The 21,371-nt window shown below is 50.8% G+C and overlaps 7 protein-coding genes across 7 annotated transcripts; 5 read left to right on the top strand and 2 right to left on the bottom strand.

Annotated features, from left to right (window-relative positions):
• Nucleotides 1-526: 526 nt before the first annotated feature.
• ptpB (tyrosine protein phosphatase PTP1) lies at nt 527-3,322 on the bottom strand (the record flags this gene model as incomplete). The annotated part of the gene is made up of 5 exons (XM_067628717.1): nt 527-1,485; nt 1,544-1,809; nt 1,942-2,369; nt 2,417-2,522; nt 3,247-3,322. The coding sequence occupies 5 exons, from the start codon at nt 3,320-3,322 to the stop codon at nt 643-645; spliced, it is 1,719 nt and encodes a 572-aa protein (XP_067483397.1). The 3' UTR covers nt 527-642.
• A 356-nt stretch (nt 3,323-3,678) lies between these two features.
• Nucleotides 3,679-4,147, top strand: ASPBRDRAFT_192318 (uncharacterized protein; the record flags this gene model as incomplete). Its single annotated transcript, XM_067620468.1, has 4 exons — nt 3,679-3,726; nt 3,797-3,814; nt 3,871-3,985; nt 4,065-4,147. 4 exons carry the CDS (start codon nt 3,679-3,681, stop codon nt 4,145-4,147), a joined length of 264 nt encoding a protein of 87 aa, XP_067483396.1.
• A 2,687-nt stretch (nt 4,148-6,834) lies between these two features.
• On the top strand, nt 6,835-8,224 carry midA (putative cell wall protein). Its single transcript, XM_067624185.1, has 4 exons — nt 6,835-6,944; nt 7,080-7,226; nt 7,296-7,613; nt 7,686-8,224. Exons 2-4 carry the CDS (start codon nt 7,084-7,086, stop codon nt 7,912-7,914), a joined length of 690 nt encoding a protein of 229 aa, XP_067483395.1. The 5' UTR covers nt 6,835-6,944; nt 7,080-7,083; the 3' UTR covers nt 7,915-8,224.
• A 1,084-nt stretch (nt 8,225-9,308) lies between these two features.
• Nucleotides 9,309-10,251, top strand: ASPBRDRAFT_51807 (uncharacterized protein; the record flags this gene model as incomplete). The annotated part of the gene is made up of 2 exons (XM_067626802.1): nt 9,309-9,906; nt 9,980-10,251. The coding sequence occupies 2 exons, from the start codon at nt 9,309-9,311 to the stop codon at nt 10,249-10,251; spliced, it is 870 nt and encodes a 289-aa protein (XP_067483394.1).
• Nucleotides 10,252-10,724: 473 nt separating this feature from the next.
• On the bottom strand, nt 10,725-12,208 carry pex19 (putative peroxisomal membrane protein receptor Pex19). The gene is made up of 2 exons (XM_067624184.1): nt 11,885-12,208; nt 10,725-11,825 (listed from the first exon to the last, which is right to left on the bottom strand). The coding sequence occupies exons 1-2, from the start codon at nt 12,114-12,116 to the stop codon at nt 10,954-10,956; spliced, it is 1,104 nt and encodes a 367-aa protein (XP_067483393.1). The 5' UTR covers nt 12,117-12,208; the 3' UTR covers nt 10,725-10,953.
• A 3,492-nt stretch (nt 12,209-15,700) lies between these two features.
• Nucleotides 15,701-17,574, top strand: ASPBRDRAFT_116541 (uncharacterized protein; the record flags this gene model as incomplete). The annotated part of the gene is made up of 4 exons (XM_067616990.1): nt 15,701-15,889; nt 16,363-16,579; nt 16,689-17,189; nt 17,270-17,574. The coding sequence occupies 4 exons, from the start codon at nt 15,701-15,703 to the stop codon at nt 17,572-17,574; spliced, it is 1,212 nt and encodes a 403-aa protein (XP_067483392.1).
• Nucleotides 17,575-18,913: 1,339 nt separating this feature from the next.
• stm1 (putative telomere and ribosome associated protein Stm1) lies at nt 18,914-20,494 on the top strand (the record flags this gene model as incomplete). The annotated part of the gene is made up of 5 exons (XM_067626801.1): nt 18,914-18,934; nt 19,252-19,270; nt 19,471-19,638; nt 19,709-19,850; nt 19,942-20,494. The coding sequence occupies 5 exons, from the start codon at nt 18,914-18,916 to the stop codon at nt 20,492-20,494; spliced, it is 903 nt and encodes a 300-aa protein (XP_067483391.1).
• Between the last annotated feature and the right edge of the window lie 877 nt (nt 20,495-21,371).

Here is a 21,371-nt window from a genome sequence, read left to right as displayed (position 1 = left end):
TTCGACCTTCTCTATCTCTATTCTTACTCCTGGTTCTGGTTCTGGTTTTACTATAAACCCCCGAGGGAATTATGATGTACATAGGAATAACAGAGGTGGGGGTTTCTGCTTAATAGTATAAGAACGCTTGATTTATATTGAGTGATTGCTCGGATAAGAGTATGCTGGTAGTGTATGTATGTGAAGACCTTCAGGTAGTTAGGATAAAATGAGATGCAGCACATGTGACGAACAGATGCATCGTAATTCATTTCCAGGCAGATCCACAAGTCCAGTATGGTACACCAGTTCTAATGCTAGGGGAAACAGAAAGAAAGCTGAAGGGAGAAAATCGCGCGGGGATAAGCACATCAGCTTCGAATGACAATGCCCAGGACGGTTTGCTTGAGAATCTGTAACCATCCTGGGCATTGTAGGAATAAAAGCATCAGGTCGTATACTGAAACATAGTATGCAGGGTGGCGCAAAGGGCAAAGATGCATGTTGAAGATGCAGGTCAGAACTCGTAACTAGTCATGGCATAAAAAAAAGAAGGCAAACATGGCAAAAGGAAGACATCAATAGGCGATTAGAACGTTATATATGTACGAGCGAAGGTAATATAATAATGTTGTCGGAGACGGGAACAGGTCGTCCCCACCCTCATTCGTTATCGGAAACCTCGGGGGTGCCCGACCAGCTCCGGGTAGGAGTGGATCGGTGATCTTCAGCAGGTTCCAGCTCGGGTTTAGAGGATGGTCGATAGCTGTCGTCGGTCGACAACTTGGCCATCTTCGTTGACCTCTCATCCGACTTGCGCCCGCTGGGCACAGCAGTCTTTCCGAGCTTTAGATCGGTCTGCTCCCGTAGGACCTCGTATATAAATTGGAGCTGCATCTCATTATAAACCATCATCATTCGCTGCTCGCGCATCTGGTTGACTGTCTCAAAGACCGGGTCGATGTCGGGATCAGTCGCCTCGAGTAGCTGGCCCGACTCCAACTCCTGCAGAAGATGGTCAAGCGCGATAAAGGTGCCTGTGCGGCCGACACCAGCACTGCAGTGCACAATGCGGGGGTTGGCTGGGGTACATTTCGAACCGGAAAGTTTGATCAACTGAAGGAGCGCATCGCGGTCTTCGCCCTCGGGCTTCGAATAATCCGCCCAACCAGCGAAGAGAAAATGCCAGACAATCTTTGACTCGCTGCCGAAGGTGAGCCGAAGTTTGCGGATTTCCGAGCGAGACGTGGGATCCCATTGAGTATCGAGCAGTGTAACATAGCCTAGAAGGTCCTCATCGGCTTGCTGGTGGTTGTCGTTCACGAACGGGTCTTGCTCGACAGGTCGCAGGGGCATCGTGGCGTTTTCGCGGTCTAGTGGGAAGTACTGGGCACATTTCTCTCTGCCCGCCTCGAATGTCTGCGTGAGCATGACAATGACGCCTACATCCTCACTTTCATGGAACACCATGTGCCAAAAGTGGGAGAGATGATCAGGCTTCGGTCCCTACATAGCAGCAAATCAGCAACCAACCCTAAATACTCGGCAGAATATATGCACCAACCTGTGTCGCGATGTACCGTCTCTCCTCCTGCGTGACTGAGTCCTCGAGGACGATCGGCGATGCGTTAATAAAATCGCATTCGCCTTCTGGCACCCGCAAATGGATGCGGGAGTTGGCCCATGCCTGCACGTTCACATATCGATTCCTTGCCCTGACCTCGGGGTCCCCCTCTAGCGCCCAACGGTGTGAGGGGTCGTTGGCTAGCATCCCCTCGTGTATCCGAGTCCGCTGCATCCATTCGAGTTCCTCAAATTTTTGATGGATTTCTATCGCAAGACAGTTGTATTAGCAAGGCTGTAGACCATATTGAAAGAGATGCACCGTGCAACCGTGCCAGAAAAAACTGGGAGACCCAGCAGCAGCAAGCGGGGTGAAGGGCTAAGCGGGCGCATACTGACCTAGAACCGACTGGCAGAGAAATGGAGGAACGGATTCGTTATCGCGCGCTTCCAAACCAGGATCATCGTTCTCCGGACCATCTATAATCTCGAACCCATCGTCGTTATCCTCGGGAAGCGACCGCTTGGTCGCTTGTACGCTGGTATCGATCTTGATGGTGGGATGAGCCATCTTGGCCGCAGCGATCCTCTGGAAGGCCCGAACCTTGCCCAGGACGCCGCGCGCCTTTTTGGAGACCCGCTTCTTAGTCGCTGCGAGTTTTCGGGGACCGCTGCGTAGACTGAAGGTATCGGGGGAGGGTGAGCGGGAGGTTGGGGCAGTGATAACTTCCCCCTCGATGCCGTCGGGCGGATCCTCGTGCGCGCCGTTGGGGGGATGCGGCAGGGATGATATCTGTAGCGTGGACAGATCGGGACAGCTGTGGAAGCTGCCCCTCGACGTAATATTATGCTTGGCCAGATTTCTGGATCTCACGGGAACAACGCGCGGCCGAATAGGAAGACTGCCTGGCAGTCGATAATACTGAAGATGACTCGCCCGGCAGACAAAACCCGACAGCCAGCTTCGTGCAGCCCACGATCTTTGCAACGTGTAGGAAAAAAAAGACCGGGGATTCTTCTAGGGAAAAGAATAGAGGAACAGGGAGAACCACCGGGTCTGTGTGTATGAAGTAATGATCTTGTCAACGAAATGCGACCCGAGAAACAGCAGGCGAGAGGGTCCGGCCAGCAGCAGGAAAAGAAGAATAGTATTTGATGCAAGACCCCCTCGCGACACCGTTTGGCAATGCTGTTCTCCCCGCACTCTTCGGTTTGGCTTTAACCTCAGGACGTGGCCAGCAGTCCAATAAGTCGAGTCATTAAATAGATTAGAATAATGGGGTTGTTAAGGAGAGTGAGAATGGATTGATAGAAAAAGTATGGATATACAGGAAGGGAAGAGAAGCAGAATTGGGCAGTCAACTCATAGAAAAAGGAGATTTTTCTAGCAGGTTGCAGGGGGGACTCTATTTTAATTGTTAGACGTATATAAGACTCGAACTTATATAAACGTGTCCGTAGCACGTTATTCTGCAGAGTTTGTAGGTATGTATGGAACGAAAAAAGATCCTTCGATTTCAATGTAATTTTCTTTTTCTTCTGAATTATTCGGGATTCAGACGGTATGGATCCCTTCAGGAGATTATTGTTATTACTGCACATTACGACGGCTTCCATGCTTTAGTTCAGGATTGAATCGCAAAATAGTGATGTAATCAGGAGAGATCACTCAGGAACGGATACTACAAAAGCACTTGCATTCACCATTCAGAGCCATGCTCCGTCCCAAGCATGATTCAGATCCCCAGCGGTGCCTTGAGATCTCCATCCAACCGGCCATCGCCAGCCATGATGGTCGGCCTGAGGCGGTCGATCTATCCACTTTTCATCCCTTTGTTGCTCCAGGAACAATGTTGCTCCGAGACAACTTGCCGCGGGCGGAGTATCGAGTCCTTTGGCCCTGATTGGCTGAACGACCTATTGTGTCACCAGCCTCAGGCTTAACAGAGTCGGTGGCTGGACCTCACAGTAGCCTTTTTTTCTCGCCTCAAGTGTGCAACAACGCGTTCTTCCTTCTCCCTTTCGCTTTTCACCAGCCCCCCACACGGTGCGCTGGCTTCATCCCTTTTGCACTCAAGCTTTTGTCTAGCTTGTGTTGCCACGGATCCCACTCGACTTACGTAGTCCATACTGAAAATGTTTCGGGGTTTTCTCAGAAACACATTGCTGCTACGGCCCCTCGAGGTGCGTATCAGGCAGAGGTGTCTGGACTATCGCACACAACTCCTTCATACTAACAGTCTCCTTCATACAGGAATGGCTTACCGCTAGGGTAGGTATCTGATAATGTCTAGTCCTTGAGCTTGATGCTCATGTTGTCACGTATAGCTGCTGGCCAGCCGGTCGTTTCATAAGATGGTTGGGGGGATTCACCGCAGAGTTCATCACCTGAAGACTGGTATTCCCCTGGAAGAGGTGCATGGCCCTGACTCTGGGAAGTCTGGTATGAACTTCGCCCATACCGTGAACCGGTCGTGGTAGCTGTGTAGTATCATTTGGTACTAATCTGTCCCTCACTCTAGCTTCGAGGTTGAACCAATTCTTCGAATACTTCAAGGAAGAGCTGAAGGACCAGATGAAAGGGAACCCCCGCAATAAATACTGATGAGAAGGTGGAGTTCCTTGCCGCCGGGCTTCTGTGACTGCCCTGCTTTTCTATGATTTGTGATACCCATCAATATTCATATAACTTTCTTTTCTGTTGTTCGTGCTGTCCATCCTCATCTGTCTATATACCGTGAATGTCTGGTATACCGGATACAGATTGGGCTGTAGCTCTTCCGCACCATGAGCTATATCCCTCATTCCATCCGGAGAACGATTGCTGTTGCTTCATCCGCTTTGCCTGACCACGTATCTTCGGACAGTTGGGTTGGGCTTTGAAATGTCGAAGCGTACATATATATAGTCTGAGATCTAAGTCGAACGTAATCGAGCATCAACCAAGTTGCAAATCCACTTTTTATACTATCATCCGAATCTCTTGACTACTAGGCAGAACCGAACACCTTGATCAGAAGCAGACCATGGCTGGGCACGACTGAAACCTTATTGATTATCCCCCATGTGATGTGTACAATATCGGAAAATCCAGATGGCAGGACATGTATGTTTCATGGCCAATTCCCAGGAACTTCCCGGCACGAGTGTGCCATCGCTGCCAGGGCTATTCTATTTTTTTTGCGTAACTTGCGTATATGCAGGCAAGGTATCACTTGTGCGACCATAGAATACAGAGAAATGGAAATACTTAACATACTACGGACGTATACACATACGTAACCTAACCTCGTCGAAATATCCCATCTGAATCACTTCACATTTCCATAACTGCTTACATACCAAGTAGATAATTAGATAATGCAAGCGAAGCAAAGGGAATGGTAACGAACGCCCTGACTAACCCCAACCACTAAGAAGCAAGTAACTAGCAGAAAAGCAACCACGATCACACAGCCTTTGCCACGCGACCGACTGGCGGACGGAGTGGCTGCAGAGACCCGAATCGGTCCGTAATCGTAACCCCTACTGTGAGGGTTATGGGGAACGGTCTAGGCAAACGCACCACAAAAGGAGGTATACGTAAGTCGATGAATACGTACACTCCTGGAACCCTTCGAGACCACATCAAGTAGTTGTCAACCCCACGGTATGCTAATTAACGAATTAAAGGGAAACATGGTCTAGTAAGGACAACAACGTTCCAGAGCGCCGTGTCATGTCTACTAGTGATGAGCATGGATGGCCAGCTGGGAACTTTGTAAATTGCAGAGAGGAATCTAGAACCGTCAGATGCTGCCGATCACCCGACTCGAACTCGAAAGTGGCTAGCTAGCTTGCTGCCCTCCCTCTCATGGTGAGAGAAAATGATGATTAGTCTGATGAACAAGTGATCAAGCTGTTATTATGAAAGTGTCGCGTGTGGCTCCCATCCTAAGGTTTATGAAGGATGAATCATTACGAATAAGACCAGTTTGACCCTTAAGATGCAGGGTCTTTGGGGGCTTAGTGATAACGCTACGGGAAGTAGACTACATACGTACTACTAAGCCCCTTTGGTAATATGCCATCAGGGAAAGACAGCTCAGCAAAGACGCTGTTGGAACGGAGTCACCGGCCCAATTGCCGCCCTGGCGTCCATTAAGCGGGCAGCTGCCCTGCAGCGCACGGAGTTTCGGGAGGCGTGCAAGTAGGACGAGTGCTGCAGTCGGGTGAGCCGGCACACGTCGATGGCCATATTTGGCAAGAAAGGAAAGATTGATTTCAGAAGCACGTGAGAGAGAAGGTATGTATTCCCAAGAAAACACCGAGGAAAGTGGGTGCTCGGAAACTAGAAGAATTTTCTTTCCTCCTTCTAATTCTTCATCTCCCTGAGCCGGAGCCATGCGGATACATTGAAAGGAACAAACCAAGCTCAAGAAGCATAAAAAGTTTAACAAAATCTATACACACAGTCTCACACACACAATCATCATAGTAAAAAGTGGATTATTCGGTGTTGTTGTTTGTTGGTTGGTGCCGAATCTTAGGTAATTCCACCCAAGGAACAAAGTTGTTTTTATGGTACGGTCATTAACCGGTACCTAAGGACCCATGGTACATGCCTTAAAATAGCAACGTGTGTACCAGGATTACTCTGATGGAACTCCATTAATTTTGTAAGATCGCTTTGTGATCTACCATACTATGGACTTGCTTGCTCCTCACTCTAGCCGACAATCCCGGGAGCACTACTGTTCAGGACTCCAGGTACGTACCTCACTAGGAGGTTAGAGTGGATTTGGGACGACCCAGAAAGCACCGTATTGGGCATAGTAGTCCGAGACAAAGACGGTGACAGCCAACGGGCAGAAAAACAATACCCATAGTAGTACCCATAATACCCATAATACCAATTACTGGGCGGAAAGTCAGGCGCCCCAAAAATGCAGAACAAAACACTAAACAAACACTAAAAACACAAAAAAACACAAAACGAGGGGCGCCCCTGTACAGAACTGTCTCAACTGGCAGCCGCTGACTGGCTGGCATGTTCTTTAGCGCCGACGCTAGAGAGCGCCGACTCCTGGGCACGACGCTGGGATTGGTGTTGCGCAGCCAAAGTCCCGTTGGTGGCCCCCCAATTGAGCCGGCCAGTGCCCTTCCATCCGTTCCCTTCTCCCTCTCTCTCTCTTTCATCTCCAGTCCCTTTTCATCTCCATCCCGCCTCCTTACGCTCTTTCCTGTCTTCTTACCACCACACACCACCCCCCAACTCTATATCTGCAGTCACTCGTTAACCCCTCCTTGTGAACCATATCTCCCGACAGCCTCTTTCCTGTCCTCCCTCCTGCTGTCCTCTGGTATTTTCACACTCTAAACGATCGTTTCCTACCGTCTGGCCCCCGTGTCCCCCGTGTCGCGTCGGAATCTTCATCTCGCCTCCCTGGTGTCCGATTTCCATACTGTCCGCTTGCCTCATCCGTGTTGGCTCTGGCAGCCTCGAAAGAACGCCTTGAATATCCCGAGTCCGACTGATCGATCCCATCCGACGTGCCCATCATGCGAGCCGCTCGTCTTTCGTTCCTCCTCTACTCCCTGTCCCTCGTGGCTGTCGTCGCTGGACAAAGTGCTGCAGTCACGAGTGTAGGCAACGCTGTCACCTCTGCCCCTGCCGCCGCTACCACAGAGGCCCCATCCACCACATCAAGTGAATCATCCTCTTCGACGTCTGAGTCCTCTTCTTCGACTTCGGAGAGTACTTCATCCACCACTGAGCCCACAACTACGTCGTCGTCCAGCTCGGAAGAGACCACTTCCACGACCAACAAGCCAGCCCAGACTACCCAGCAGCAACAAACAACGTCGACGACCAACAACAACACTCCGCAGACGACTGCAATTACTACAACAGACAAGAACGGCAAGACCACCGTCGAAAGCACTACCCAGCAAACCACCGCAACCCCCGTCGTGCAGACTGTCACGACCATCGAGACCATCAGCGGAACCCCCGTTCAAACCACTCTCACCACTACGTCGACTCCCGCCAGCGCAGACTCCACGGGTAGCCCTGGCCTGAGCGGCACGTCGTCTGACAACTCCAACAGCAGCTCTGGTCTTTCGTCCTCTCAGAAGAAGATTATCATCGGTGTCGTCGTGGGTGTGGGTGGTGCAATCATCGTCGGTGCCCTTGCTGTTGTTGGCTGGAGGATTCACGCTCGCAAGGCTGCGCAAGACAACGACGAGGCTGCTGATCTCATGAGCGGCACAGCAGTCGGTGCAGGTGCTCGGGAGAAGGCACCCAGCCCGGGTGCTGGTGGCACGCCTTTCAAGGCCACACTTGACCAGTATCACAACCCTGGGCCTGTCAATGCTGCATCAAACTTCTAAGCCGACTGGGCATCCTGTCTATGATACGAACATAACACCCGTTTCCTATGTTTATCCTGCGGTAACGAACAGGGAAGGCATATGGTTTGGTTTGATACCGTTCTTGAGACTGTAAATTTGTACGATTATGACGCAGTTATTGTTGGCGCTTGTGGAGAGGAAATCCTCTGATTTGTCGTTTTCTTCACTGCTATCTTGGGTTGCTTGATTGACGTTCAAGAAGCTACCGCTCCTTTCTTGCTCTGATAGACCATACGTCGGGTCTTCTCTCCGATATCACGCTCCTTTTACTTAGCACAGCGATTTTGTCCTAGCATTTATGGTTGGTCGATTTAGTTTGATTCCCCCCTCGAGCATTTGATTTCTTTTCTAGCGGAGCGGTAAGCGGCACTGTGTCCCGTCTCTGTCTCTGCTGTGGATTGCAGATCCCCGATCTCAGCCTTCAAAAGCTTTCGATTGTATGTATTTAATCAGAAAAATGACTTGAGAAGGATTTGAGTAGTGCATTTGTAGTGTGACTCATGTAGTAGTCTTGCTAGATAAGATATGCTCTACAGTGTAATCTTCCGGTTGTTGCAGGTTATACGTCGTTGCGTCTGATCATCCCATGTCTTTCATCTTATTCGATCAGACAACTTTGGTAGGAATTAGCAGTATCAGTGACATGTCTTGGTCCACCCATACGCCGGTAGTGAACACTGCACCAGGAAAATCCGATCCTGCAATGCGAGTTTATCGTCCACATGCATAATCCAAGTAGATCTAGGTCTATCTCAATCAGCAGCACCATATAGCAGCGTGCCTGTCTCCATCTTATAGCTACTCAAAATAAGGAGTATGGGAGATCAGGCCCCCAACGCCAATTTCCCCTTCTACAACGACACTGCAGTGGTATCACAGAGCTGATCAACCATCAACACCCTCGGAATAGATCAATCATGATTATGTACGATGTAAAGGACCGCATAATCATATGGTCCGTCTACATATGATGCGTCGCACAGCGGAGGTGTCAATGATGCTGTGGTGCCTGGCAGCCTGAGGAATGGTATATATCCCGAAGCGGGCTAGTGGGCACGTGGGGTCGTGTCGGACGCGCTCGCGAATCCCTGCCGCCTTTCACGGTGTTCCGCCGCCGACAACCATCTCTACTATCATCAACTGGATAGTTACGATTGGATTGATATTGCGAGTATTGAACAACTATTTTGTCTCTATCTGTGTCGCATGAGTGACTAACAACAAGGATTCCAATTTCTACTTGTACCGACATCCTCATTACTTCCACGTGTTACAAACTTGACATACCCTCCATCCATCCCGCTTGAATCGCATTACATACATCAATCATTCAATCAATCAATCACCTAGAGACAGACAGACAGACATCCACAATGATGTTCGCCACCCTCCCCATGCAGCAGCAACCAGGATCATCACCACCACCACCCCCTCAACAGCACCAATATACACCCACCCGACCATCCCCCCTCTCACCGCGCCGCCTCCCAAACACACCCACACCCAACATCTTCGCCTCCACCTCCAACAACACCCAATTTAACCTCCCATCCAGTCCCTTCACGATTCCAACGCCCACAAAACTCCCCTCTATATCAGCATCAGCGCCACCGTCTCCAACACCGCCACAACAACAACCACACCAACAGTTCTCCGCCAGTAGCAGCAGCAGAAGGCAAAGAAACATCCAGTCCTCCCCCAGTTATGCCCACCGCTACGCCAATACCATCTCCAACCCGATGTCTAAGCACATGAAATCATCTGCGTCTCCCTCGGCACGACGGAATCTGTTTCTGAATCGCGTGAAGCGGGATCGGGATGACGGGCGGTTCGAGAATCGCGGCGAGCAGTTGGTGCTTATGGAGCATGTGGCGGAGGAGAAGAGGTGGGGGGAGATGATGAGGAGAAGGGCGGAGGAGATGGGTGTCGTTGAGGAGGAGGAACAGGAGGGGGAGTACTTGAATGGATTTGGTATGTTTCCTTTTACGCAAGATATCATCTAGTGGTGATATGTGATGATCAATACTAACAAATGCTCGCTTAGACGATGTCGATGCACATGCTCTGGAAGAGTACTTGCAAGAACAAGCGGCTGAGATGGAACGGCTGGAGTATTTGGATCACCATCAGCAGCAGCAGCATCACCAAAGAGGGTTCGATTCAGGTGGTAGAAGCAATGGTGGAATGAATACCTCATTCAGCGACGAGGAAGAATACGACGATCTATTTATGGATCTAGCAGGGCATGATGGTCAAAATAATATCCCTGGGTCAAGTGGCGAGTTTGCTCATAGTCAGGATATGGATATGTCGTGATCATCGCCTCTATTCTATGTGCCTGTGTATTGGATATGGATATTAGACTTGTCTTGTTGCGGGTCAATGGGACTATCGTCGTCACTACTATCAAATTGGTTCTCACGGACAGGGCAAAATCATGGCATGACAGGACAGGATATGAACTGGCGTTCAATGGCGTGCATGGACCGAATCTGTATAGTATAGAGTGGGGTTGGGTAATCTGGTTGGAAGCTACAACTATCTATCAAGATAATTACTAGTGATCAAGAATAAAGATCGATATAGCACGATATAATAAATAGCCAGATCTCAGAGTCTCTGTCTCTAGTGATCTTACTCGTTGATTTGTTGGTTTGATGTCATTTGTTATGCTGCATAGCATGCAGTAGAGGCGTTGACTACTACTAATACTAGGTAGTAGGGTGGTATAATTATCATGCTAGAGTAGCTCTTATGAACGATGTCACAAACATCGAGTCTGTCTCAACAGAAACATTAGCTCACAGCCAAATGTATATATATTATTAGTCTACTGCTAGTACTGCTCATCATTGCTGTGGACAATCAGGTACACCACCAGCGCCGGCACCGCCAGCACCACTACCCGGGCCCTTGAGATCCTCCATCCAAGGAGCAGAAATCAGCTCATCAGGCGGGTTACCCGCAGCTTGCATCTATGATCATTCCAATTAGTACTGAAATATTCCCAACGAAGAATCACTGGCAATAACAATAAGAAGGGGGGTAACTCACCTCCTGCATCTTCTCCCACACATACTCTCTACACTTCGGATCCTCATCCGAATACCCCTTCTCCTCAAACTTACTCACGATCTGCCTCACCACCCCAGCCTGCCTCTCATACCTGGCCATATCCTCATCCGACACTGTCCCCTTGCCCTTATTCTCCTTAATCCAAGGCCCGAACTTCGTATCAAGCTCCTTAATCGGCTCATACAAGATCTCCTTATTCGACAACTGCTCCATCATGCCCATGAACATCTTTGTGAGATCGCCCTCGTCCCCACCTTCGCCTGATGACGCCCCCGCCTCAATCGCCTTGATGAGCTGCGCTACCAGATCATCCGACATGTCGTCCTCCGAGGCTGCCGCCGTGGCTTTGTCGCCGGATTCTTTCATCCGTTCGATCGTGCGCTGGATGGTATCGTTGAAGGTTTCGGGCGCGGCAGTGTTTCCAGCACCTGTAGATGGTGCTGGTGCAGCTGCAGAGGAAGAAGACCCCGCGGTGGCGGCCGTGGTGCTGTTGTCGTCGTCGCCTTTCATCATGACGTCTCCGACGAGCTGTTTCAAAAAGTCCGACGGCGAAACTCCGCTTTCCTCGAGGATCTTGGCGAATGCCTCGGCGTCTTTGTCGAGGGTACCGTCGTTGTTATCGGTCGCGCCAGCAGCAGCGGCGGCGGCGGCGGCGGCGTCGCTGCCACCACCACCGCCGCCCATCATGTTCGCCATATCTTGTTCGAGTTGGCGGAGGAAAGCCTCCTCGTCGAAGTCATCGGAGGCTGACGGTTGCGCGACATCGGGTTTAGCGGGGGCGGGGGATGGTTTGGGTTTGAAGTTGTCGAGGACCTCTGTTACATTATTATTAGTTGAGGATATAGATTATATTGAATAGAGTATGTAGAAGTACCGTCTAATTCATCAAATTCTGATTCGTCATCATCGTCATCGTCATCATCGTTGTTGTCGTTCGTGCGCTGTTGCTGCGCGGGGTTCTCTGCTGAGGGGGCATTGTTCGGGGTTGTCGTGTCGGGTTTCTTCTGGTCATCCACAGAAACCTTTTCGGATGTCTGTGTGGAAACCGGAGTCTCTGGTTGGGGGGTTGCGCCAATGTTGGCGGAGGGGGCCGATGAGGAGGCCATGACTGATGATCCCAATAGCCGAGGGGGAGGAAGAGGGGAAATGATGCGGCGGGATCAAGTTGATGGATGGCGGCGGGCGGAGACGGATTGCATCGGCGCAAATGATTGAAGCCCCTGTGTTGTTCCTTTTTTTTCAAGGTGGAGGATGATGCAGGGGGGAAAGGAAGTCTGACAGGTGGAATGAGTTGGAGGTTGTGACGATGAGAGCTGAGGATAATGTTGGGGAAGTTTTTCTTTGGTCTTCATGTGAAAAAAGAAAGAACAGGAATGAATAATCAGTTCAGTCCATCTTTTTGGTGGTGGGGGAAGAGCCGATGGAAAGCCGATCGCCGCGGTTATTCTTTAGTTTTCTTCGGAGTTGCGCTCAGGGGACTGGTGGATGGGGAATGCAAGTGATGCTGATTCTTGGTGACAATTGTTCTGACATTTGGAATAGCAATGATTGTATGTGAAGATGTACCGGAGTAGAGTGAAAGAAAGAGTATAGGGTCCAGTAGTAGGGAGTGAGTGTGGTTAGAGAAGAGCAGGAAATGACATCAGGGTCCAGGCGCTGTCACTGGCAAACCTGATGGGGATTAACATGTTCGAACTTCGAACACTCAGTCTAGAACCAGATACTCCGATGGAGATACATTCTAGTCTACGGAGTACAGAGGTACGCTCTCTATAATTTGATATTCATCCTCCAACACAGCAGCAGCAGCAGCAGAAAACAAATCCAACGCTGCCAAGAAAGATCTGGTCAATAGTTGCTGCTGCTCATCGGTAGTCGCCGCAAGTCCTCCCAGCAAGGCACAGGAATTGAATTCCATCCGATCAGCCCATCATCCTCAGATGATCCCGTGGCGGATCCTCGTGATGTCAAGTCACAGTCACCGTCTTCGCCGAGTTGCTGTTTGCCTTTTGGGTTGGCCAAAAGAGCTGCTGGCAGCCTGAGGCGGAGTCTCGGGGCGACGTACGATGACGGGACATAGGCGAGGCCCTCGAGGTGGTTGGCTAGCGGAGACCTCCTTCATCGGCAGTCTCCTACAGTGTACTTTGTATATACCGAGACAGTCATAGTGTCTGCTGTCTAGTCTGGTTGTCCTGCAGGTACATCCTGGGTTAGTTGGTCGAACGGAGGTGGTTTGACTGGTTTCAGTTGAGGGAGTAAAGAAACCGGAAGTTCGGCTGTCCGATCAGGTGCTCATTGTATACAATATTGGAAGAAGCTGGCTAGTGTCTCTAAAAGCAGACATGCCAAGGATAGTCATCCAACTCGATATCCTTGGGATCCGACCAGACCAGACTACTACTAAGTACTGGTATCTCTCTGTAGGATTCATCCCAGACCCTGAGAGAATTCTAGGTGGATGAGAAAGGCAATTTAGTCGAGATGGGATTCGTGGTACCGTATGGTCATCATGCCGTATTATGCCCCCAAAGGGCCACTGGTCACGGGGTCAGGGACGAAACTTTGCCGTATTCACCTTGTCCCGTTTGGGTTTGGTCCAGCTGGATCTGCGTGATTTTCCTCGTCTCTACTGTCTCCAAGAGTCCCAGGCTTTCCGTACGACCTCTGGCCAGAGCATCTACTGTGGGATTACTTCCTGCCACGGTACTTGGACCGAGGTTCAATCAATCGATCAATCATAAATCCACCGCCTTCAAGAGAAAGGAGGAGTAAGGATAGAAGGGGAACCTTGTGTTGTGTCCACGCAAGACCCCCGAGTTCGTACGACAGCAGGACAAGGAATCCGCCCCAGCTGAACCACGGAAAACTTTGTCTTGACCTGCCGGAACATCTCCGCGGCATGATGAAGATATTAACGACGTGTCCACCAGAAAGGGGGAAGAGAAACCTCCTCATGACTTGTCGATAGATAGGGAAATAAAGACAGGCATCTACTTTATCGCCTAGGTAGATACTACGTACTGAGTACTGACACAGTTCTGGACCAGACCGAGCTAGTTAGCTGGTACCGACTCAACAATGGCATTGCTCCAAAGGCTGCTCGCATCCACCCCAGTAGCCACTTCCGAGAAAAGCGGAATGGACGAAAAAGGACAACAACACGTTCTCCTGCCTCTCCACTCCGTTTCGGAGCCTGCATGGCCTGGCGGACGGACCACCAGCAGCAGCAGCAGCAGCAGCAGCAGCACCAGAGGAGTAAGCCCGTTCGAATAGGGCATAAGTAACTTGGACCACGGAGGCAGTGACGAGTTTGACGACTCACCCTGGGCGGATCTTCGGCTGGGTCTGACCTTGCAGTGGATCTCGCTCAAGTTGGTCCCGCGGCCGAGGACAACCGCCTAGCAAGGAGGAAAAGAATCGCATCGAGGACCTGAGTGGACAGAGAAGCAATGGGAGTGAGAGGAGAGGGGGGGGGGAGGGGAATGATTACTGGGCAATGAGGGGGGAAAGTGGTTCTTGATGCTGGAAGGACAAACTAAAGCAGGGGCAAGGAAGAATGCGTAGAACTACTACTCCATAGAAGAAACAGGAAACCAGACGGGCGAGAGAGAGCGCATCAGTTGTTTAAAAGAGAGAAAAAGTAAAGATCAGACGAGGCGTCAAAAAGTAGTCAAAAGTCAAAAAGAGGTTCTAGCGGCGGCGAAACCGAAGCTCGTTCCGTTCGGTCCATTTTCCCCTCTCACTCTCTTGCACCGTCTCTTGTGAGTGGATGGGGATGAGCTGGATTTTTCCCAGGGGAAAGTCTCTGCCTTGACCCCAAAAGGAAAGTTCGAAGAGAAGCCAAAAGAAAAATGAAAAAAGAATAATTTTTTAATTTTTCTTTTCCCCTTCCTTCTGCTGTCCCCATTAAATATTATTTTGCCCACTCTGTGCTCGAGTTTTCCAACCCACCAGGCTTGGACCAAGAGAAGGCCCTTATTCGACCTTTTTCTTTTCCCTTTAATAACATCCCCGTTCTTTTTAGTAAATAATTTTACCTCACATCTTTCCCACTCTCACCTTTCCACCCTTCCCCTCTCACTGTCTTTTGCGCTTCCTTCCTGCTTCCCCTCCGAACCTGCTGGCTATCTGGGTATTCCATCATCAATTTCCTTTATGTCACCTCTTCCGCTGGCCTCCTTGCGACCCTCTGCCAGCCCTCGCACGTCCCTTTCTGCCGCCCAGCCGCGCGTTTCCTGCGTCTGAATTATCAGATTCCATACCCCGCCGGCTAACTTCTTTACCTGTCGTGTATTCTATTACCATTTGGTCTTTTGGTTGTTCACCGCGCCTATTTCGTGTGAGGGGGAAATTAAGTCCGCTGTTCTGTTAGACCGGCCTTTCGGAGAAGGAGACGAAAGAGCAGAGAAGAGGCTTTTGATATTCGATTCCAGCCGTCGTCATCTGCCCTTTTCTTCTGCTGTTTTTTTTGTTCCCTTTTTCTTTTTCCTTTCCTTGCTAATTTTATAATATCCCACGCCCCCGGATTTCTTGTTGGGTGCGTCATTCTCTATCCATCGAGCACGCAAGGGGGGGATCCCATAACCGACCTGTCTTTGGGCCACCCCGGACAGGCAGCAGACGGCCAGCAAACAAAAAAGAAACCAAGGCTAAAATCACATCCCCCCTTCTTCATACATAGCCAAATCCAATGGTCTCCATGGTTGAGACGAGCAATTCCACACAAAATGACAACCCGGCCACTGAGCCGGTTGTCCCCAAGACCGAGCCGTTGCCTGAAGGCTCGATCAGCTCGGCCGTATCCACACCTGAGGCCGAAGGGGAGATTCTGATGCAAGATGTGACCCAAACTCAGAAGCGCAAAGGGGGAAGAAAACCAGTACGTAAGAAATCTTTCGAGGTGGCTGTCCTCAATGTTCTTTTTTTCCCCGGATCCAGATCGACCCTTTTGGCTTTTTATACCTCGTGGTGGGCGTTGCTTGTTTTTCCCTTATCTCTCATTTCCATTACCTTTATCTATCTATCATCAGCCATCACGTCTTTTGGTGTTCATCCAGCATCATCACTGGCTGTCCTGTTGGTGCCTATCGCTGTTCAGTCCCCCTTTCCTGCCCCAGTGATTTGTCCCTGCGTGCCAGTCCGGGGCCCCGCACTGCGTTTATTATTATCATTTATCATTGCGATTGTTCATCCTTATCGTCCTGTCACATCCCTCCATTCTTGCGGTCCCCTTTATCTCATCTGCACCTTACCCCATCCCTCCTTCAGCCTTTATCTCTTGTGTTATCTATCTTCTGGAAAACCCTTGTTGTTCCATCCCTTCCCCAACCTGAAGCTAACCGCCGCCGTCAGATCTATGCTACCTCGGAGGAGCGGAAGCAACGCAACCGCCAGGCCCAGGCTGCCTTCCGTGAACGTCGCACAGAGTACATCCGCCAGCTCGAGTCCACCATTAAGCGCAATGAAGACTCCCTGCAGACCCTTCAGCAGAATCATCGTAGCGCGGCTGATGAATGCTTGATGCTGCGCTATAAGAACTCCTTGCTCGAACGGATCTTGCTCGAAAAAGGTTGGTTCTCCCCGTTCGCATACCCAACTGCACGCTTGGAATTCCCCTTCCTGATAAGCGCCCTCGGGGCGATCCAATGTCCCATATCTGAGATACTGACCGACCGTAGGAATCGATGTGCAAGCAGAGCTGCGACTGAAGGCTGGGGCCCCTGGCGCGGGCGCCGGTAAGCCCACCCCAATGGCGGCGAAGCCTCCCTCCACCCTGGAGCGCGCTGCCGTCAACCGAACCTCGGCTCAACGGCATCCTGGCATCGCTCCCAAGGAGCCATTCGGCATGGCTCAACATCGTGATGGTGCGTATGGTATTCCGTCGCCACAGTTCCAGGCCACGCCTCCGTCCCATGTCTCCTCCCCGTCCCACGCCAAGTCCCCGGGTTTCCCCTTCCAGGGAGCGATGTCGCCGGTTGGGGTAGATCCTCAGGCCCAGCAGCGCTCGCAGATGCTGTCCCACTCGCGGAATATCAGCCAAACCTCGCCGCCGATGAGCATCGGCCAGCCGGAGTCGACCGACCCAAAGGCCGCCATGCCGGGTGGTACGAATCCCCGAGCTCCCCGCGTCCCCTCCGCGTACTACCCATCGCCATTCCAGAAGCACTATGACCAACTGGGTAAGCTGACTCCATCGTCGTTTTGCTGTTCTTTTCCAGGTCCGTGGTGGTATTGAACCCCTTGGTTAATGTCCGCATAGAACAGGAGTACGATGCCCAGGCCGACATGATCGACGAGGAGCATGACTCTACAGTGGGTGCCTCGCCCTACGTCTCCGGCTACAACAATCCCGCGTCTGTGCCGGCGGGCTCTCACCCCATGGGGGCTCCCAATCTCAACCAATACACCCAACATGCGGGAGAGGGAGCCAATGGCGCCTATAGCAATGCCAACCACCTCATGGGGAACTACGAGCCTATGTTGGATGCCGATCCATTTGGATTGAGTGCTAGCATGCATTTCCAGACTCCTTTCAGTTACGAGCAGAATAATACCCGCCACTAACCCGTTTGTTTCTTGTGTTTTTGTACTCTCATCTCCGGCACTGATCAGCCCTTTCTGTTCGAGGGAACATCACGGTCGGAAGAGGGGGACACGCTTGACGGATTTCCTTCATAGCTTTCTTCTATGACTGGAAGACAAAAGTTGAAACTCTGAAGCATTGCCTGGCGTTTGCGGTTGATACCATTTGTTTATATTGGTTCGCTTGCTGTTCTGCTGTTGCTGTGGCGCTATTGATTGATTGACGCCTTTAAAACTGGTTTTAAAAAAAAGCGGTCGGCTCTTTGTTCCAATGGGCGCGGGATGAGCGGAGGAAAGGAGATGAAAAGAAAAGGGAAAGAAAAAGACAGGCCGCGATAAAAGTTGGGACATGGTTCTTTGTGTACATGCATGACTGGTATAATGGGCCCGAGGGAGACTGCGGTGCAGTTTGGACCGGGTTCGCACTCTTTACTCTCAGCTCTTGCGGACATAACTATATGATGATTTTTTCTCCTAGTTATGGTGATGGTGATGTTGATGATTTGGACTGCAGTGAAACGGTGGCTTGCATTTGTATTTCTTGCTGGTCTGGGTTATGTTGCATCCCTGCGGCATTGCATTCAGTCATATTCATTTCTTATAAATTATTTATCATCTTTTCTCGGCTTCTTCCATTTATTACTCCCATGGCTCCTTTCGCTACTGATTCTGTTTTGAGAGAAAGTGTGGATGGAATCCCTCTTGGGACAGCTCGGAGAGCTCTCGGAGGAGGTATCTACTCGATTTGGGAAGTACCTGGAGTGGCAGGTGACCAGCTACGGAGCTCGGCAATTGGGGGGAAGGAAAAGTGAGGAGAAGAGCTGAGTAGTGACGTATGGCAAAAGAGGGGAATTTAATTGGGATGGCAAGTGATCTACAGATCACCCCCAGACTGCTGTAGGGGAGAGAGAAGGGAAGAAAAAAGCAACATCCCATCACTAACTTACATACTGTAGAGCGTAAGCCAAACTGAAGGCAGCGATGCAGAGCATCATCTCAGCGTCATCCGCTGGTGTTTTACCCTAAGCCCTAGCTGCTGTGGACCAATCATAGGCCGCATTCCCGGATTCGCTTAGCAGCAATTCGCACCTTACCGGATCGGGCGAGTGCAACCACAAACGTCGCCTCCATCCACCGTCCAGTCAAGCCCCTTCACTCCAACCACCATCCTATCCTATCCCCCCCTAAACAAAGGAGAGGTCAGATACCGTTCGTCGTCGAGGTTTCTGCCTGTGTCGACTCTCCCCGCCCGCTCCGTCGGACCGAATTGTTGCGATAAGAAAGAGCCTTCCCCGGAAGGCCCCGCATAAAACCAGGCGTCATGGCGGACGTCCGGTCCAAGGTGCGTTGCTAGAAGAAAAAAAGAATGGCTGTCGTTCTCTCCTACCTGTCCGTCTGTGCTGCGTGAGCGGTGATGAAGAAGCCGCGATTTGGGGGAAGGAAGATTCAACCACTGGATTGACATGAGGATGTTGGTGGGATTGGGTTGGGGAGCGCACTTGCATTGCAACGAGCGGGGTTTTTGGGAAGCCAGGAATAGTGCACAAATCTATCCTGCTCTCACCACTCGCACCATCACCACCACAGACGAGACGGGAGAGAAAGCGACAGCTTCAATATCAAGACATGCGAATGCTAACATATTATTTCCAATAATAGAACCTCTACGAGCTTCTTGGTAATTCTCGCCCTTCCCTTGCCTACCTACCTACCTATACCTGAGTTCTACCCTGCACTTTGCAATACCTATCGTGTTTTCACCTTGCCTTGGTCTCTCTGTTTCGCATTCCGTCAATCCATCTATACTTCGAATTCGTGAGAAGGATTACACCATTTTCTAACCTCGAGCGTGCTTTTGCACGCGCTGCGCAACTACAGGCAATGACCCTGAACTCGACCCCAACAGAGCCCCCGAGCCCCCTACGAAAGCCGTAGACAGGCCGGCTCCTCGTGTTGGCAAGCGGGACGCTCCCAAGGAGGCCCCCAGCCAGCCCCGTGAGAACAACAACTCTCGCCGTGGTGGCCGTGCCACTGGCAACGAGGCCGGTATGTATCTTCGCCTACATTGGGTTCCGACTCTTGGCAAAGTCCATTCCCGACTGATTTCGATGTTCAGCTTTCCGTGACCGCAACGCCGGCAGAAACAACAACCGTGAGAAGCCCACCGATGAGAAGGACGCCCAACGGCGCGGATTCCGCGCCCGTGAGGACCGTGGTGAGCGTGTCCGCCACGACCGCCAGTCCCGCACCGGCCAGACGTAAGCCTTTTCTTTTCCGTCTTGTCCATCTTTCGAGATGGGAACAACAAGTCATTGAACCCAATCGAAACTGACATGATTCACTTGATAGCGACACCCGCAAGCAGGTGAACCAGGGCTGGGGTAACCAGAGCGGCGAGAAGACCTGGGACGACGAGAAGGCCGGTGAGAACATTGCTCAGACCGATGAGAACGAGCCCCAGACCCCCGGCGAGGAGAAGGCCGAGGAGCCCGCCGACAAGTCCAAGTCCTACGCCGACTACCTTGCCGAGAAGGCCGCCCAGGGTGACCTGAGCGCCAAGCCTGTCCGTGCTGCCAACGAGGGCACCAAGCTCGACAAGAAGTGGGCCGCCGCTAAGGAGCTCAAGCGTTCCGAGGAGGAGGACGCCTACATCAAGGGCAAGGAGGACAAGGCCAAGCGCGAGAAGCAGCGCAAGGAGAAGAACATCCTCGAGGTCGACATGCGCTTCGTTGAGGCTCCCCGCACTGGTGGCCCTGGTCCCCGTGGTGGCCGTGGTGGCCGTGGTGGTCGCGGTGCCCGTGGCGGCCGTGGCAACGGTCCCCGTTCCGAGCGCCCTGCCGCTGCTGCTGGTCCTACTGTCTCTGTTGACGAGAAGAACTTCCCCAGCCTTGGTGGCAAATAAATGCAGTTTCCTTAGGAACATGCATTTATAGCTAGCACCCATGCATACATGCATGCATGAAATCACACCTTTTTTTTTCTTTTCTTTCTACGCACGATCCTCACTACCATAAACCCTTCCCTCCCACACCCCTTTTTTCCTTTCTCGCTAGCAAATTAGGTAGTCGAAATCCAGGGATCCAAATGAGATGAGAACGAAAATGAAAGTTTTGTGTGTGCATGAGAGAGAGAGAAAGAGAGAAGAGTGCGTCTGTGTGTGTATGTCTGTGTGTGTGTGTGCCTGCATGTGTGTATGAATTGAACTTGAATGTGAAACCAAAAAAGGGGACAGACAAGACAAAAGGGAAAGGGTTGAAAACCGAGAGAAGTTAAAAAAGAACATAAGCAAAGCAAAGGGAACAGAGAAGAAGAGAAAGAGAAAAGACACCAAAAAAATCCAAAGGTTCTGTGCAATATGCCTCTTATCTATGGCTAGGCTACTATGGGCCCCTTTTTTCTTTCCAAGCATTCCAGTTTTCTTTTTTTTTCTCCCTCGTACAGTTGTCTGTCTTTTTGTATGGAATGATGAAATAATAATTCTATTTTTCCACTTCCCTTTCTCCCCTTTATCCTATTCTGTTTCCCCATTGTCTAAACTACTCTCGAGAATATATGGATGGCAGAACACACAACACACCCCCAATGTATTTTTTTTCTGCTTTTATCTACTATGTTCAAGGATATACTAGGAGAGTGAGCTAGCTAGCTAGCTAGTTGACTCGAAGCTTCATCCTGCTCGGCTCTGCTCTGCCGTGACACAAACACACCACCTTTTGTGTAGCACTAGTAGTATATAGTAAGCAGTAAATAATCTAGCTGGTATATACTAAGTACGTAGT

The sequence above is a fragment of the Aspergillus brasiliensis genome (genome assembly GCF_001889945.1).
Source record: "Aspergillus brasiliensis CBS 101740 unplaced genomic scaffold ASPBRscaffold_2, whole genome shotgun sequence".
Lineage (NCBI taxonomy): Eukaryota > Fungi > Ascomycota > Eurotiomycetes > Eurotiales > Aspergillaceae > Aspergillus > Aspergillus brasiliensis.
Note: the sequence above shows the minus strand (reverse complement) of the source record. Positions and strands in the feature narration are given on the sequence as shown.

Excerpts from the sequence above, each read along its gene's own strand:
- midA (XM_067624185.1), top strand. The coding sequence starts at position 7,084 with ATGCGAGCCGCTCGTCTTTCGTTCCTCCTCTACTCCCTGTCCCTCGTG. Across the intron at positions 7,227-7,295 it reads ACAGAGGCCCCATCCACCAC|TGAGCCCACAACTACGTCGT; the intron begins ATCAAGTGAATC and ends TTCATCCACCAC. Across the intron at positions 7,614-7,685 it reads CCTGGCCTGAGCGGCACGTC|TGTGGGTGGTGCAATCATCG; the intron begins GTCTGACAACTC and ends TGTCGTCGTGGG.
- pex19 (XM_067624184.1), bottom strand. The coding sequence starts at position 12,116 with ATGGCCTCCTCATCGGCCCCCTCCGCCAACATTGGCGCAACCCCCCAA. Across the intron at positions 11,826-11,884 it reads AGAATTTGATGAATTAGACG|AGGTCCTCGACAACTTCAAA; the intron begins GTACTTCTACAT and ends ATAATGTAACAG.